Source organism: Chenopodium album, chromosome 22 (assembly GCF_948465745.1).
Source record: "Chenopodium album chromosome 22, dcCheAlbu1.1, whole genome shotgun sequence".
Lineage (NCBI taxonomy): Eukaryota > Viridiplantae > Streptophyta > Magnoliopsida > Caryophyllales > Amaranthaceae > Chenopodium > Chenopodium album.
In genome coordinates, this window is record NC_137855.1 from 11961724 (window position 1) to 11980469 (window position 18746).

The 18746-nt window shown below is 35.8% G+C and overlaps 2 protein-coding genes across 2 annotated transcripts; both read right to left on the bottom strand.

Annotated features, from left to right (window-relative positions):
• Positions 1–6026: 6026 nt before the first annotated feature.
• LOC145603957 (putative nucleoredoxin 1-2) lies at positions 6027–7160 on the bottom strand. Its single transcript, XM_081659922.1, has one exon. The coding sequence runs from the start codon at positions 7158–7160 to the stop codon at positions 6027–6029; it is 1134 nt and encodes a 377-aa protein (XP_081516048.1).
• Positions 7161–12491: 5331 nt separating this feature from the next.
• LOC145603958 (uncharacterized) lies at positions 12492–13322 on the bottom strand. Its single transcript, XM_081659924.1, has one exon. The coding sequence runs from the start codon at positions 13320–13322 to the stop codon at positions 12492–12494; it is 831 nt and encodes a 276-aa protein (XP_081516050.1).
• Positions 13323–18746: the final 5424 nt, after the last annotated feature.

Consider the following 18746-nt stretch of genomic DNA (forward strand, 5'->3'; position numbering starts at 1 on the left):
ATAAATTAAACACTTTTATTTATATCAATTCGAATTAGATTACATAACTAATTTCCCATTGCAACTGATACACCCACTCTTAACCTGGATCTATTTCAAAACAACAACCAATAAGACAAAATACATAACAATTGCAATCTTAACAACCATATGGACAAAATCAGCAAATTCATCGGTTTTCTTCATGAACTCACTGAACTCTGCCCTTAAATGTTGCACGTGTGCTGCTTCTGACATGTTACCAGGTCTGCCACCAACATCCCTCACTATGTGCTCATCACTAACCCACAAGAAAAATCCACAAAGGCTGCACTTGTAATAGGGCCTTCCTGGATTTGCTGCTGAGTTTGAGAACCTCATGTCCGCACTTCTTGGAGGATATATTACAGTTGCAGGTAATGCTTTTAACCCACACACCTCTTACAAATACGTTGCTTGAAATAGACCTTGTGGAAGACGAGGAAGCCATTGCTGATTTGATTGAAAGGAAAAGTAAGAAAGGGAAAAAAAATTCAAGGAGAAAGCAAGAAGCAGAGCATGTATTTATAAGTGTAAGTGTGGTGGGAATTGTGTTTTTTTTTTTCAAAAATTAGGAGGGAATTGTCGGAGGGAAAGGTTGGAGGGAGAATAAGTGGGAGGGCATTGAGGTCTTTTCATCTTTTTCGACTAAAAATGACCTTAGATCCCTTGACTTACGTTTAGTTAACGTTTTAGTTACTGTAGTAATTAGTTGCTAATTATGAGTGTACCGCTGATAATCAAATTTTAATGAGGTGTACCAAAGATAAAAGCCAAAACCACGAGTGAACCAGTGATAATTACCCATTAAAATTTCATCAATATTCTCGTTTTCAAAAAAAAATTTCATCAATATTCTCTGGAAAAATTGTGAAGCAACAGAAGAAAACTTGAAGCAGTTCAAACTTCAAAGTAGCCAAAAAAGGGCTGAAGAATTTGGAGAGAGAAGAAAATGGCGTGTTTAATTGCAGTTAATTTCTCTCCTTTTCCAATCGTCTCTTATTATTTCAGGGTATTACTCTTTTTTTCAATTTTGCGCTTTTTATTTATTTTCTTATTTTCATTTGAGCTAATGTTATCTTACATTTCACAAGTTTTCTTTTGAAGAATCTGAAGGCTAATTGCTGTATTTTGTAACTTACTTGTATAATGTTATTCATTAAAATCTCCCAATTTCTCATTTTATTCAAAGTGTAAAGCAAATTATCACTCCTTCCGTGTTTTTTTAAGTGTTACACTTTGACCGGCACATAGTTTTAGGCAATATAATTGACTTAAATAAAATAAGAGGTAAGTGGGATAGTTGGAGTATTAAAGAAAGACAGTGAGGTTAATAGTTTATTGAAAAGTAACGAATGTGAGAGGATAGATATAATAAAAAAGTAGTAGTGGGTTTGGGTGGGGACCATAAGAGGAGAGAGATATTAAATTTTAATGTAGCTTTTTGCTAAAAAATGAAGTATAACACTTAAAAAACACGATCAGAAATGAAAAGTGTAACACTTAGGGGCTGCCTGGAATAGGTGTAATGGGAGGGGAAAAATTACATGAGTAATAATTCTGGATTATTTTAAAGTTTAGATCTAGGGTAATTAATCTATTTCCCTAAAAAATGAGGTTAATAGTTACCCACCTCCCCCCTAGCATAACAATTTCCCCCATAACAATTCCTCTTCTATACTGCATCTTCTTTTCCCATGCTATGTACTCTATCCTTCACCTTCATATCCCTCCACCCAATTGAAGCTGTTGCCGCCATTATAGCCGCCTGGTGGAAGCTGCTAGCCGCCATAGCTCATCAATTCCGGCGAATTACGAACAAGTATCTTGAATCGGACCCACTGGTTGAAGAGATAGTTGAACAAATGGTTAGGGCTTTTGATCCTTCAAGTGAGGTGATGCTCGTGGTGGTCTCAAGTTTATCAACGACATGGTGGTTGCAGCCGATTGCCATGAATTGGTGGTCTTTACCCTAGGATTGTTGCCAAACCTTAGAAAATGAATTATTACTCTCTAAATCAATGCTCAAGTAGAATCTACCCCGTTAGATATTACCCCCTTCATTATTTCTGGAATTCCAGGCATTAGATTCTGTTATTGTTGGATAGTTTCAAACCCTTAAATTAGTAGGAGACTTTGAAAATTTTGGACCGTTATTTGATATAGTTATAACTTTTAAGTAGGTATGTGACTTTTGAGGAATATAATTATGATAATTCATTCATCATACTGTTTTAGGAACTATGACAAGGTTTTTAGGACATATCAAAATAGTGTATGTACCTATCATATTAACTTAGATGAAGTATGAAATTGTTGAAATACAAGTACATTGTTTAGATGAGACTCAGGCTTTGCTGATTGAAATTAAATTCAATTATAATTGTTGGTATCAAGAAATCAATTATAGTTGTTGTTGATTGCAAGAGGTCAATTGAGCAGCTATCTGCATTCTACTATGGTATCCAAGTGAATATGTAGTATGCGACATTGTGTATTTTCGAGGGTTGGGCAGTATGGGAACTTTGAGTTGGAACGAAGAGTCTGAGTGAGTAAGATTGGCCTTAGTCTTTTGGAGGTATTATAGGGCGCAGCTTAGAGTAATATGACGTATCTCATTTCTTCTGCTAATCAGCTTTGTTCATTAGTCCTTTACTACATGGTATTTGCTTGAAATACACATATCTCAATACTTCTGTTGATTAGTTTCACTCGTAACCTTGTGTCTGAATGCAATATATGATGACACATTTCCAATATCAAGAGTTCCCTACTTCCCTGAGCTTCTTTTCGGTGTTTTTTCCTTTTAAAAAGCTATGGCGCTTAGCCCATTCCCCCGCTGATGCAGGGAAGTTGGTGGGGTGATCTAGCTGTTCATGTGATTACTCTGGGAGTAAGGGTGAGGAGGGATTGTTCTCTTGTAGAAGCACCAAAATATATTAGCAACTTTTACATTGTTACTACTTGTATTATTTATTTTTTAGTTTTGATGATTGGTTTTACTGACTTACAAAGTAATTTATTCACTTCAGGAGCTACAGCCCAAAACAAGTGATCACCGTGTAGTTTCAAGTCCATGGTCTTTAAGAGCATGTAAGTTTCATTTTGCGCCATTAAGGTTTTCACTACAGATTTCTTTACATGGTTTCAAGTCTATGGTCTATAAGAGAGCATGTAAGCTAAGGCACTTGACTTGATCCACCTTTGCTTCTTATATCAACTTTCAAATATCTCTTCTGTCATGTTCATCTTGATCTTAATTTTCTTCTTATGGAGCTGGTGGCATGAGACTGTTGGTTCTTCAAAACTGCTATATTGCTCCCCCCTAGCTGACTATCCGTGTCATTATGGTTGTAGCTCATTTTTTACTAATTATTTGGTGGGACTTCCCAAGTTCCCATAACTAAGGCTACATGAGAACATTTAAGCAATTCCTGTGAAGCTCCCGACTCTGATGAGTTTGATCAATGGGTTAGGTTTGGATTGTTGATGTATGTTTGGAATCAAATGTCTTATAGGAATATCTGGTTTGGAGCAGGAATAATATGAAGCCTAGAAAAAATGGTACCATCATATATATGAGAAACTGATTTTGATGTTATACTTCTGATCTTGGCTGCTTGGTAATTTGGTATAGATCATAGTTTTAACAACTAGGATTCACGTATTCCCTTTGTTTTTGACCTTCTGCATTTTTTGTTTTTGACCCTTCTCTCACTTTCTTTCTTTTGTTTTTGAACCTTCTCACCTTATTTTTCTCTTTATATAGCTCTTTTTTTCCCTTGAGAAATATTGCAAACATGGATGTCTTATACGATGCTAATATATTCAATATGGTTTCATATAATCAATAATACATTTTCAAACTTCCTTATGCTAGAGTTGCTTTTAAACTTAAAATTGAATTGTTATTCTAAAATCATATCCTATGCTTGCAGCATTCAGAGTCATCTCCTCTGCCTGCATCAGGAATCACACCGCTGTACAGAGTCTGTACTCAGGGCACCTGATTAGAGTACCATCTAGGGATTCATTTGTTCTATCACCCCTTTATTATGATGTAAGTTACAGTCCCCAAACATTAATTGGCTACTGGGTTGGACACGATACTGAGGATGGTTGGGGGTTTTGTAGAAGCTTTTATTGATATAATTCTTTAAATCTTTGTCAGTTATCCATAATTTCATTTTTGTGTTCTTGGCCTCTTTTGCTCTGAACAACTAATTATTGATGCATATTTGGGCTGATTGCGTGATTGGTGAGCGAATTTGTTGTTCATGATGAATCATGAAGCACAATAGGTAAGATACTCTCCTTTAGTATTGTTCGTGTACACACCCAATATAGATGGAAGCATAGTATTGAGAGAAATTTTAAGTTCTAAATCATCCGACCATGAAACAGGGCTGTATAGAAGAAGGCTTCAGATTTGTTTTCTGTGCTGTTCCTCTGACATTTCCGGCTGCTTTCCTCCTGTAAATCGCTTCACCAGAATTTTCTTTTACATGAATGACAGGAGCATGGTTATATGGATGACATTATAGGCCCTTTATGGTGCAGCGACAACATGAAAACGATTCATTAGTTTAGGATCATTTTGTCAAAATTGACCCAACCTGAATAAGCTCACTCGAAATGTCAAGTAAGCAAGATAATAATGGACTTCAATGGTTGTCTAAGATATAATTGGCTTCTGAACTCCAAATTACCCAAGGATTATGACACTAGCCCAGAGTTGATACTGATACTTTTGCTTAACTTGTTTTGGACTATTCAGACTTACTCTGTATATGTGACTGGTCATTTACAGTTTACACACACTACTATGAGGCAATTTTTTAGGAGCTCGTTAGTAAAACTTTATACATCATCATAGATTCATATCAATATACTTTATATGCAAAAAATATATTTAGGTTATCAATAGAATATTACGTAGGGATGGGGTTAGCATAACAATATGCTGACGAGTTTAGAGGAACATAAAGGAACAAATATGAATCAGTTAATTACGAGCAAAACTAGTGAGTGTAATGTAACAAGAGCTCAGTAGAACTTTACGAGTTTGACAGAAGAGGCTATCACCAAAATGTTAGAGCTTTGGAACTTAAGTTACGTAACGCAGGATTGAAGATAATAAGTGAACATCCTCAAAATGGAAGAAAGAAGGAAAGACTAGCCCTGAAACAGTGTTGCCTAAAGCTATCAGCTATCAGCCTAAAGACTAGCACTTAATACCATGGATAATTAGATATGACTAAAGGCACTTAATTATTATTGAAGAATAAGCAGTAATCTGCAGCAACACCATCTGAAATAGCTAAAGGCCCCTCCTTAACCCAAACCCGAGTAGAGTACTAAAGAGGTGCCTGAATTTTATCAGCACTCCACCTCTGCTTAGACTCTGGAGAGCTGAATTTTATCTTGCACAGGAACTCCAAAATAATTAGAACGACCCTAAAGGCATTAGATCATAATGTTGCTGATGTTAACTTAAAATACGAAGAACAAAATTATATTGTACAGTTATCAATTATTAAAACACTGGTAATTAAAACATATTAATATAACATCTTTAAAAAAAAAAAAAAACTTACATTACATGATCGTCAAACTAATTGTCAAATGATAACAAGTTAATCAAAAAAACCTTTTAATTTCTCATTGTATAAATAAAGAACTTCGGAGTAGAGCTGATCATCAACCCAATTATGGTCTGACAATAATTGAGGCCAATTCTTTGAAACAATTCGGCCATCCTCTCGAAATGTCAAAAATAAGTAGTAATAACTGTTCAAACCATATAGAACTGTGTCCTTGGATATTCGTGCTTCACGAACAGGATCAGGAGGGCATATGAGCCATGGAATTGTGGAATCCCAAAGCCACGGCATTAAATCTTTACTGAATAACAGCTGATTTGAAAAAAAAAGAGGGACGAAAACTAGAATAATCTCAGAATTCTTACAGTATTCTTTGATACAGTATTCTTTTTTATTATAACTGCACTAATTTTTCATCTCATACCTGATAACATTGAAAACATAGTCTTGCTCTAGATGGGCACGAGGATGCAAATTGGCAATGAAAAGCAGTACCCTTTTGCCTCGAAGCTCTGCGACACGGATATGATCACCTTTTTGGGTAAGGAGGTAACCATGTTCATGTTTCTGTGTAGTAGAAAACAAGAGAGACTCTAAAGTTAGGTTTTGAAGCCTTGCAGTCTCTTGCCGGGCAATGTGTTCAGCAGCGTAGGGATACATATCATAGATTGGGTCAAAGTCGGTAATAGCACTAGCTGCATTTATTTCTAAAAATTGATCTTGAGGTCCTATGATGATCAACTTCTCACGATCAGGCCTAAGACAAATATTCCACAACCTACGGCTGGTAGAGTTGTCGAACGGCAACACCCACCAGGAAGTTATCCCCTGATTAATTAAAAAGGCATTGGCAGAAGCCATGAAATGCAGAGGGTTATCATTAAAGCTGAGGTAAACCACAACGATCTCCAAGTCACGGTGTTTTGCTTGACATTGTTTAAAAACCGTGTTGATTTTGTATGATAATCTGCCATGACGACACAAGTACAATCCCACAAGCTTATGTTTGAGATCGGAAACACAAGTGGTGGCAGTAGCAGTGAGGTTAGATAGGGAATGATCAAGTGGAAGACCCAAGAGATCCTCAAGGGGCGGTATAGGTCTTCGAGTTGACCAATCACGGAAAGTGACTATTAAGGTTGAGAGGTGATCATTAGTGAAGGGAAAATATTCAGCACCATAAAGAACGACATTGTGACAATCTTGGTCCAAAACAATATGGTTAGGATCTAAAATAAGAGCAGGATCAGAACAGTAAAGGGGCCTCAACTCAGAAAGGTGATGGTAAGAGGCGGAGTCCCATAGGGGGATAGCAAGGGAGGAGGGGAGGGCCGATAAAAAAGAATTTAACAAATAACTATCTTCGTATTTGTGTTGCCATTCCGATTTTATGTTGAGAGCCACAACCAACTGACAATTATTGGACCACAGAGGAGTAGATAACGCGGCTTTAAGTGCCCAGCAAAGTTCGCCAGGATAGGAGTTCGATAAAACAGGAACCTCGAAGCAGTGGATAATTATGTATTTGCCCGTATTCATAAGGCTAGAAACACTAATTTTATTACCCTTTTCGTCAACCAGGAAATCCCGCTGCCTGCTACATAGCAATGATACTATGTCTACTTTTGTGCCTTTAATACTAATAGGAAAAACGGAAGATTGGGAACGACTAACCGGAGATTGGGAACGACTAACCGGAGATTGGGAACTACAAACTGAAACCGGAGATCGGGAACGAGAAACCGGAGATCGGGAACGAGAACGAGAAACTGGAGATTGGGAACTACAAACTGAAACCGGAGATCGGGAACGAGAACGAGAAACTGGAGATTGGGAACTACAAACTGAAACCGGAGATCGGGAACGAGAACGAGAAACTGGAGATTGGGAACTACAAACTGAAACCGGAGATCGGGAACGAGAACGAGAAACTGGAGATTGGGAACTACAAACTGAAACCGGAGATCGGGAACGAGAACGAGAAACTGGAGATTGGGAACTACAAACTGAAACCGGAGATCGGGATCGAGAACGAGAAACTGGAGATTGGGAACTACAAACTGAAACCGGAGATCGGGAACAAGAACGAGAAACTGGAGATTGGGAACTACAAACTGAAACCGAAGATCGGGAACGAGAACCCGGAGATAGGGAACGACAAACCGAAGATCGGGATCGACAAACCGGAGATCGGGAACGAGAACGAGAAACTGGAGATTGGGAATGAGAAACAGATCTATCACCATCATCAACTTCATAGCTTGAAACAAAAACCAAAGAAGAATCACAAGGAAAAAAACCACCAAAACACGCCATGGAGATTCTGATTCAAATTCTAACCCACCTTTTTTTTTTCTAATGATGATTGTGAATAAAAAAAAAACCTAAGGAGTAGATGGGTTTGTATTTATAGGAAGATAAGGCGGTGCCTCCTCAGTCCTGAAGCTATTAGGATTGCCAAGGTCATACGGTGTGTGTATACACGAATCTGATACATACTTGTATTTATATTTAGGAAAATTTAATTATAATAATCCAACCTTTACGCGGTCTATTTTTATTAATCCGACCTTTTGAATATTCTACAATAATTCAAGCTTTAAGGGTGTTCTATTTTATTAGGCTAAGGTGACCTACAACCTGATCTTTAGTTTTTTTTATTTTTTTTTTCATTTTCAAATTTTTAAAATTCATTTTCAATTTTTTAAACTCTAAAAAAAAAAAATCAATCCTCCCCTTCCCCACCCCCCCTATTGATTCCGGCCAACCTCTCCCCTTCCCGTCTCTTTCCAGCGTTCCGGCCAGCTCTCCCCCCAGCCACCTCCTTACTGCCCTTACCCCCAGCCACAGCCACCCTACCCACGACTCAACAACAATGAACCCAGATTCCATAACCATAATTCCCGATTCAAACCCCAACTCAAAGCGCCGCAAAATGCCAAAACTTACACCGTCAAATTCTTCTTCGACATCGACACCGTTGCCACCTCCACCCCCGCTGTCGCACCAAAATTAAATCAGATCAACTAACCAACCCCACAAAAATTACAACCCAAAAATGCAAATCAAAAGTAGATGTTACAAACTAAAGAAAGAATCAGAAAATATCGGAAGCTTTATTAATCTCCATTAATGGCTTTGAACTGTAGCTTTATTACAGAGAGAAAGAAAGAAGAAGATAGTAGGAGAAAAATATGAAATGAATTAATTGCATGTAAATATTAATACAGGAGCTTATATATTGCTCTGTATTTATTACAACTAATTCGAGCACTAAAATACTCTAACTAATTGTGCTGAGGTGGCACTAGTTTGTTACAGTTGTAGCAACTTGAGACACGTCCCCCCCCCCCCCAAACTTGGGATGGTTTAAACATACCAAGTTTGGACTTTAAGACTTCAAACTGAGCAGAAGGAAGGATCTTTGTCATGATGTCAGCTAATTGAGAGGTAGTAGGCAGATAAGTAAGCTGCAGCAACCCTTCTAGGACCTTTTCCCTTGTGAAGTGACAGTCTATGTATAGAACTGACATGTTGTCATAGTGTAGCTGCATAGGTTTCAAATCATCAACACCTAGCTCACCTAAAATTCTGACTAACCAGGTTACCTCTGAAGCAGCAGAGGCCATAGCCCTGTATTCAGCTTCTGAAGATGACTTAGAAGTTGTTGGATGCTTCTTAGATTTCCAGCTGATAGGGGAGTTGCCTAACAACATCACATAACCAGAAATTGACCTCCTTGTATCAATACTGGCTGCCCAATCTGATCAATAAAGGCTTGCAACTTGAGATCCAATCCACCCTTGAATATAATGCCTTGTCCAACTGTTGCAGCAACGTAGTTAAGAGTATGATGCAAAGCCTGTAAGTGAGAACTTCTTGGAGCTTACGTGAACTGACTTAGATTCTGAACTGTAAAGGCTAAGTCAGGTCTAGTGTGAGTTGAAAATTTAACTTTCCCACTAAACATCTGTAATGTGAAGGGTCTGTCAACAAATCACCATCAGTAGCTTCCAGCTTAAGATGAAAGGGAAATAGAGTAACAACAGGCTTGTAACTTGAAATACCACACATCTCAAGCAATTCTCTGGTGAATTTAGCTTGTGACATAGTGACAGCTTTATCTTCATATCCAATCTCCATTCCCAAGAAATAATTCAAAACTCCAAGATCCTTGATGGTGAAAGTATTATGCAAGTGTGACTTCAAAAAACTGATCTGCTGTAAATCATTTCCTGTGATGATTATATCATCAACATAAACAGCAACAATTATTATGTAATTTGCTGTTTGTTTAATGAACAATGAATAATCATCTTTGGATTGAACATAACCCAAAACTCTTAGTTTAGAAACTAACTTCTCAAACCACTGTGTGCTGGCTTATTTCAAACCATAAAGGGACTTTTTCAGTTTGTAGACTTTGTTACTAGGGTTTGGCACTCCCTCAGGCATTTTCATATATACCTCCTCATGCAAATCTCCATGGAGAAATGCATTATTAACATCTAACTGAAAAATATGCCAACCTTTGTGTATAGCTAAGGCTATGATACATCTAACAGAAGTCATCTTGATGACAGGTGAGAAAGTCTCCTCAAAATCAATACCATACTTCTGATTATATCCCTTTGCAACCAATCTGGCCTTAAACCTTTCAATAGTGCTATCTTTCTTCAGCTTGATTTAAAAAACCCATTTAGATCCAATTGCTTTCTTCCCTGCTGGAAGATCAACTAAAACCCAAGTCTTGTTTTGTTCTAGTGCTTGTAACTCTTTCATTATAGCCTCTTCCCAATTCTTGTCACCAGCTGCTTCTTTATAAGACACAGGCTCTTTGACAGACATTACTCTAGCAATTAAGGCTTTGTGATCATCAGAATAAGAAGTAAAAGCCACCAGATTACACCAGTGGTCTATATTAGCAACTACATTACCACATACATACTTATCCATCCAACCTGGAGGTTTTCTTGGCCTTGTGGACTGTCTGATTGTATTAACACCATGAGAAAGATCAACAACAGTTGACTCATTATTACCCTGACTTAAAGATGTGGTTGCAGAAGAACTGGAACTTGTTGTGGTATCAACTGGAACACTTTGCTCAGTAAACACATCAAGGATAACATCATCAAAAATAGTAGGAAAGGGTGTATGAGCTGGCAGAAAGAAGGGTGTAGGCGCTGGTTGTGGATTATTAGAAAGATGAAAAGGTAAGTGTCTTTCATGAAACACAACATCCCTTGACACTGTAATTTTCCTAGAAGACAAATTCAAAACCTTATTATACCCTTTTTGTGTAGGAGAATAGCCAACAAAGACACTGGCATCAGCTCTAGAATCCAGTTTTGATCTATGTTGTTTTGATGTTGAAACAAAACATAAACACCCAAAAGCTCTTAAGTAACTGTTATCTGGTTTATGACCATGTAACTTTTCATAAGGTGTTAGATTACCCAAACTTTGAGAAGGCATCCTATTTATCAGATATGATGCACATTGAACATACTCACCCCAATAGCTCATAGGAAGTTTTGACTAAAAAAACAAAGCTCTCCCAACTTCTAACAAATGCTTGTGTTTCCTTTCAACAACCCCATTTTGCTAAGGTGTGTCACTACAACTTGTCTGATGAAGAATACCTCTGGAAGTATACAACTGCACAATCTTACCCTCACATAACTCCTTAGCATTTTATCACTTCTTATTATTTTCACAGAAGCATTGTACTGATTCTCAACATAAGTAACAAAATTAACCAAAACATCAACTGATTCTGTCTTAGACTTCAACAAATGAATCCAAACATTCCTTGTAAAATCATCAACTATTGTCAAGAACATGTTACACTTATTATGAGTCATAGTCTGATAAGGACCCCAGACATCAATATGAATAAGCTCAAATGGTGCAAAAGACTTTATGCTATTATGAGGAAAGGATTTGCTATGCTGCCTAGCAGCAGGACAAATGATGCAGATTATATCACCTGAAACTCTATGACAATCTACACTATCTTGTATCAAATTCAACTGACTAAATGGTAAGTGACCCGTTCTAAGATGCAACAACTTAGCCTGATCTACAAGACTAGTACAAGCAGTACCTGAAGATCCTGCAGCTGCTGCTCCAACTCTTATTCCCATACCAACTTCAGCAAAGTACAAACCATTTCCCACTTTACCAATAACAAGTGGAGGTGTCATAGAGTGTTAATCCTGAATAACACACTTATCAGGTGTGAATTTAATGTACACTGCCCATCTTAACAAAGTTTACTGACAGAAATTAGATTGAACTTGAAACAAGGCACAAATAACACATTTTCAAGAACAATACTCTCATCAACTTAACTGTAACAACATGTGTCACCTGAACCTTAGACCCATCTGGAATAGTAATGAAATATTTCAAATCATTAACTATCCTATAGAAATCAAACAAATCCAAACTATAACACATATGATCACTTGCACCACTATCCACAATCCAACCAGAACTATAAGCAGGTGATAACATACAATAGTTACCTGCAAAAAGAGCACTTCCATCTCCACTTTCATTCATTGACTCTTCTTTCTGTCTGTTGAGAAAATTCCTGAGCTAACTGAGCTCTTCCATGGTGAAACTACCAGCATCAGGAGCAACAGATTGTACAGGCACCTCAAGTAAATCACCACTACCAAAACTACTCTCTGCATAGTTAGCAAACCTCTTATTGCTCTGACCTTGATTGTAACCAGGCTGCCCCTTGTAACTAGGAGGAAACCCATTCAGCTGAAAACATTTTTCCATACTATGTCCAGTCATTTTACAGTGATCACAATAATAATTGATCGGCCTTTTAACTCCACCTCCTCTATTAGACTAACCTTGCTGGAAACCACCTCTATTGTAACCACCTCTATTATATCCTCCTCTATGATACTGATTACCCTTATATCTATTATCAAACCTTTTTGTAGTAAAGGCTACAGGTTCAGCAGTATTCTTCTGAGACAAATTGCTTAACTCTCTGTGTTTCTCTTCTTGTAAAACCATCATGTATGCTTGTGCTAGAGTAGGCAAAGCAGGCATCATCAAAATATTTGACCTAACATTTGCATAATTGTTAGTCAATTTCATCAAGAACACCATTAACCTTTGATCTTGCTGAACTTTCACATACTTTTGTGCCAAATTACAGGTACAACTAGTGCAGGAACAAACAGGCAATGGACAAAGATTGTCCAATTCATCCCATAACTTCTTAAGCCTATTATAATACTCCGAAATTGAGTCTTCATCTTGAGCAGCATTAGCCAAATCTTGATGTAATGCAAATAATTGTGCAGAAGAAGCATGACCAAATCTTTCTTCCAAGTCCAACCAAATTTCTCTTGCTGTGTCAACAAACAGAATACTATCAGCAACCTGTGGATCTAAAACAGCTATAATCCATCCTATGATCATGTTGTTACACCTATTCCATGCCCTTAAAGTGACAACATCAATACTAGAAGGTTTAGTCAAAGTTCCATCTACAAAACCCATCGTATTTTTAGCTGTTAAGCCAATCATTGACCTCTTCCAGTTTCCATATCCATTACCATCAAAAACACTAGAAACAAGCTTCATCCTAGTAAAATCAGAAGGATGCAAATAATATGAACTAGTTGGATCTTGATTCAGATCAAGAACTCTATCACTCCCAGCCATTTTTAAGAATCAATTTCACAAACACAAGATATGCACAAAAAATTCCAAACCCAGAATAACCAGAATCAAGAAATTTAATTGATTCAATCGATTTAATCCAACAAACAAACCCAAAAACAATTCGTACAACAAAATCAATCAAACTAAGACAAACAGAAACAATTTGAATCACTATCGAAACAACTGATTAAACCCAGAAAACTAAAGGAAAAACTCACAAAGATTTTTCTTCAAGAACTTAGCACAAACTTCGCACTAATCAGAATCGCAACACCTCGCTCTGATACCATGTTACAAACTGAAGAAAGAATCAGAAAATATCGGAAGCTTTATTAATCTCCATTAAAGGCTTTGAACTGTAGCTTTATTACAGAGAGAAAGAAAGAAGAAGATAGTAGGAGAAAAATATGAAATGAATTAATTGCATGTAAAGCTTAATACAAGATCTTATATATTACTCTGTATTTATTACAACTAATTCGAGCACTAAAATACTCTAACTAATTGTGCTGAGGTGGCACTAGTATGTTACAGTTGTAACAACTTGAGACACGTGCTTCACAATAGACAACAAGAAACAAAAATCAAAATGAAGAGAACCAAAAAATTATCACTTGGAAATCGCGAGGAGCAGCTCAAGAGCGCAGAGGAGAGAGAAGATCCATGAGCTTTTTCCATAGAAGTCCATCTTTGATCTTGAAATCGGAGGAGAGAGAAAGATGAGGAAGGGAATGATGGGTTTTCGATGGTTTCGCGAGATGTCTGGGTTCGAGGGTTAGGTTTCAACGGAGGTGGTTCCTTGCTGTCGGAGGTGGAAGTGTGGGTTCCTTGCTGTCGGATTTCTGGGTTTTGATCTGGGTATGGAGGAATATGGTAAGGGAGGAAGAAGATGAAAGAAAAAAAAGGGGGAAAAAGTTTTTTTTTTAAAAAAAATTTAAAGTTTTTTTTTTAAAAAAAAATAGCCAAAAATATTTTTTGGACAAATAAAAATGCAACACGTGGCAGGTGACCTCTTATTTTAGGTTAAGTGTCCTGCTTGACCTAATAGAATAGAACAACCCCTAAAGCTTGGATTATTGTAGAATAATCAAAAGGTCGGATTAATAAAAATAGACCACGCAAAGGTTGGTTTATTAGAATCAAATTTTCCTTATACTTATCTATTTGTTGCACAAATAAAATAAAAATTTTCTTTCAAAAAAAAAATGTTGAAGTCCCTTATTAAAACCAAGTGATACCAAAACCTTTGTGTTAGTCTGCAAGCATAATAAATAAATATTAATAAAGCAATAAAACACAACATATTCCGAGGAGAACTAAGCATGCTTCGCTATTCACTCATGCTCATCATGAATATACTTCATCACCTGAAAAACTTCTTTCTACTTGTCCCCACTCGTAAGGCCAAGATAAAGACAAGACCAAATAAACAAACAAACATACAAACACACAATCAGCAAAGTTGAGTACATAACAAAATCAAACACACTAACATGCTTTCATCCTATCAACCGCACAGCTTACCTTGTTGCACCTGTAAACAAGCATTCAAGACATTCAACATTTAACTAGACAAATACCAATGTCCATTTAATTTGATTACGCATCGAACGGGTTTCCAACCAAATCCCTGCCCCAAATAAATTGAGGTAAACTACACCGGGAGCTAACCGGGTAAGTAAATGTGACATGAAGTAATGAACGTCCTACGCATAATAATAATAAAAGGAAAATACAGCGTCCGGTACTCCCAGTCACTACTAGAAAATAACGAATGAGCACTGGTTCAAAACCGGCTTTGCGCACCGATTTTGGACCAGTGCTTATTTGAGGGATGCCAAAAACTGATAATTTTAGTTATGGTTCGGTGGCAAAAATGGGGTTTTTAGTACCGGTTCCTGTTTAGAATCGATGCCCTTAATGGTCTAACTTTTTTTTTCCTTGCATTTTTTTCATTTAAATTGATATATAAACACTAAGATATACTTCCTCCGTTTTTTTAGTTGACACTGTTTGACTTTTACACTATTCACACAACACGCTTTGACTCGCTTTTGTGGTTTATACATACGATAAAACATATTCATGTGGGATCTTGTTTGAATCGGTTCAATGTATATTTTATTAATATCCACTTTTTATAATTTTACAATGTTGATAATTAGAGATATTAATCGTTAAAAAAATGCGTTGGCAAGCGTGAAAATAGAAAGGTGTCAACTAAAAAAAACAGAGGAAGTATATAAACTTATAATTTTCATTAATACAAAGCTATAATATTACAATTTTAATTCAACAAAAAAAAACAAAACAAGTACAACAGAATAGCTATATAGCAAAACAGCAACAGGAGCAGGGGCATAACAGCAATCAACATAAGGAGATGATTCAAACTAAAGGTAGTCTTAAATGTATAGTCATCAGGAAGCTCTGTCAAAACAATAAATCTGGTGTCACGTCCCACACATTATGTCTAATGAAATTAAAAGTTTATTGAACACCAAGTTAACTTATATTGAGTTAACATCACAATCAGGCCCTCAATTCTTACCTTTTCATTCTTCGGGTACTCAATTATTTTTTTCACTCTTTGGGTACTTTAACCCAAAATCCGGCCAACTAACTCACCTTTAACTCACCGTTAACTATAGGTAATTAAATACTAATTACACTAGTTAATTAGTCCCGTGCAATGCACGGTTTAAATAATAAAAATTTACTATAAATATTTTGGTAAACGCGCCACTTTATCTAATATTTAAGTAAAACATAGCACGCAAATTGTGGTCCCTCTAGTAATATTAACTGAGTTAAAATGAAGGATTAATATTGTTAAATATTCTTATTAACTTCATAGCTTTAATAAAATTTTAAACATGTTAGCCTTCATTTTTTATTCATTGTTGAAAGTAGGAAGAATTAATAAAGAGTGAAAAATCCAAACTCTACAATCACCAATAAAATGTAGGAGGAAAGAAAATGTGAAAGAGACCAATCGTCAATTATTTTTACTTAATAGAAATAGAAATAGAAATTTTTTATTTAGTCAATTTAATTGTTAAAACTTTTAGAAAAATGTATAATTAATTAACCATTTTCAAATATTAGCTTTACCTTGAAAAAGTTAAAAAGAAAATAATGTCAAAAATAATTTTGGAGGGAAATTATTATAAGAAGCTGACACGTGGATAGTGATGATGTCAGCGGGAATTAGTTTAGTATTAGTTATAGATTTAATAAAAATAAAATGTATAAATTAAACTAATCTGTTTTCTAAAAAAATATAGCCATTGGAGGCTTTTAAAATCAATTTACAACAGCAAAAAAAAACAAAAAAAAAAACTATAAAAATATCCTTCCAAACATATGGAAAAAAACCATATCAGTAATGCAAAATTGAGAGCAAGATTTCCCCACAAAAAAAAAAAAAAGAAACAACAGAACAAGAATTCCTGAAAATCCTTTCAATACATATCAATATACAGACAATTCATGAGGAAGAGGATGAAAAAATCAGAATATTTCCCTCTTCAACTTTCTAACTCACAATCAAACTCTGATGACTGATTAAATCTATAGTCGTTAGTGGCTATTAATTTGAGTTTACAGTAGTAAAAAAAAAAGCCATAAAAATATCCTTCTTCACCCAAAAAAAACCATATCAATAAGGCAAAATTCAAAGCAAGATTTTCCAAAAAAAAAAAATAAAAAAAAATTCAAACAAAAAATCCAAAAAATCCCAAACAAAAAAAAAATAAGACAAAAAATCCTGAAAATCAGTCCAGCTTTCTCAAGAACAGATATCCTTCTCCCTTTTGTGTTCAAGTTCCTCCCTTGGAATATTTTTGCTTGCCTAAACAAATTAAATTGACCATAATCTAAAGTTAGCGACTTCAAATTGACAACAAAAACAACCAAATTTGCAACATTCACCCATAAAATTTTTGAACGCACAAAAACATTTATGATCAAACCCTAGCACAATTTCTACAACAATTACCCACAATTCAACAAAATCAATCACATAGCAGCAATATACTACATCATAAGCACAAATTAATTGAAAAAACAACAACAAGTCACCATTGCATTGTCGTTCTCAACCCATAAACTATAAACCCTAACTCGCAAAACTACACTATTCAAATACCATAAATAATCGAAATAAAAAAGTAAAAAAACAAGTAGATTACTGAAGAATCATACATACCTCACAAAATGGCTGGGATTCTTACCTTTTTCCCCAAATTTGGCTACAATCCAAGCCCTTTTCCTCACCAAACCTCGTGACAATTTTCCAGAAAAGGAAAAAGAATATGAAAAGGGGAGGAAGAAAAAAGAAAGCCGTGCTTTTTTTGGTGGGCCCCACAAGTTAACCCAAGGTACTCAATTTTTAATCAAGGGACTCAATTCTTTTGGGTGAATTAATTTTTTTGGCCGGAAATAGGGTAAGAGTACCCAAACGATGAAATTGAGTACTTAAACGGTGAAAAAATCAACAATTGAGGGCCCATTTGTTGTCTTAACTCACTTAAATTGGGATATGAAAATTGCAGCAGAGGGGAAGCAGCATGGCAACATATTCAAGCTAACTCAGTGATGAAGCCAAAACACAGCTTAGAAAATCAAATCCAAAACTGAAATATGAGCAACAAAGCAAAAACAGAACAAGGTAAGAGCTGAACAGACATGGTTTGGAACTGAACGACTACAATAAAGCTCAATAACCCACAAGATAGTCCACAAGTTACAGGACTAATAATTACCAATGAAAAAGGTAAGAGCTTGTAAAAAAATTACAAAAAAAAAGACTCACATGAGTCACATACTCACTTTTCTCAGCCCAAACAAACAAGTCTAACATCAATATGAGCAACAAAGAAAAAGCAGAAAAAGAAAAAAGATAGCATAAGATAATTTTTTTTTTTTTTTAATCATCTAGGCTAATTGTCACTAATGCTCTAATCTTACACACAAATAAATCAATATTATACTACGTACAAAAGTATTAAAAACACATACAAACTATTAAATGCTTTTTAAAAAATTAGCAGTTGTATGTACAATTACAAAATTTGCAACCTAAGGCCCGGGCTATTCACTAGTTTTCTTTTAAAAAGCACATAATTCATTTTTTGCTACATTTGTTTGATATATGATACTTTCACACATATATAGGATCAAATGGATCCAGATGAAAAATTAGGGTATATAGGAAGTGATCATGCCACAAGAAGCATGCTTGCATATATGTGATTGCTGATGTTTAGAGAGATAAATAATAAATTTTTGTTTCTTTTATTATCCCGGGATTGAAAAGGTTGGAGCTTTTTGCTAGTTGTTACTACTGTTTTGCTGCTGCTATTGCTGTTTTGCTATTATTGCTATTTTTTTGCTGTTACTCCTATTTGTTGCTGACTGCTG

Bases quoted from the DNA above. Each gene is read 5' to 3' on its own strand.
- LOC145603957 (XM_081659922.1), bottom strand. From the start codon at position 7,160: ATGAATACGGGCAAATACATAATTATCCACTGCTTCGAGGTTCCTGTT.
- LOC145603958 (XM_081659924.1), bottom strand. From the start codon at position 13,322: ATGGCTGGGAGTGATAGAGTTCTTGATCTGAATCAAGATCCAACTAGT.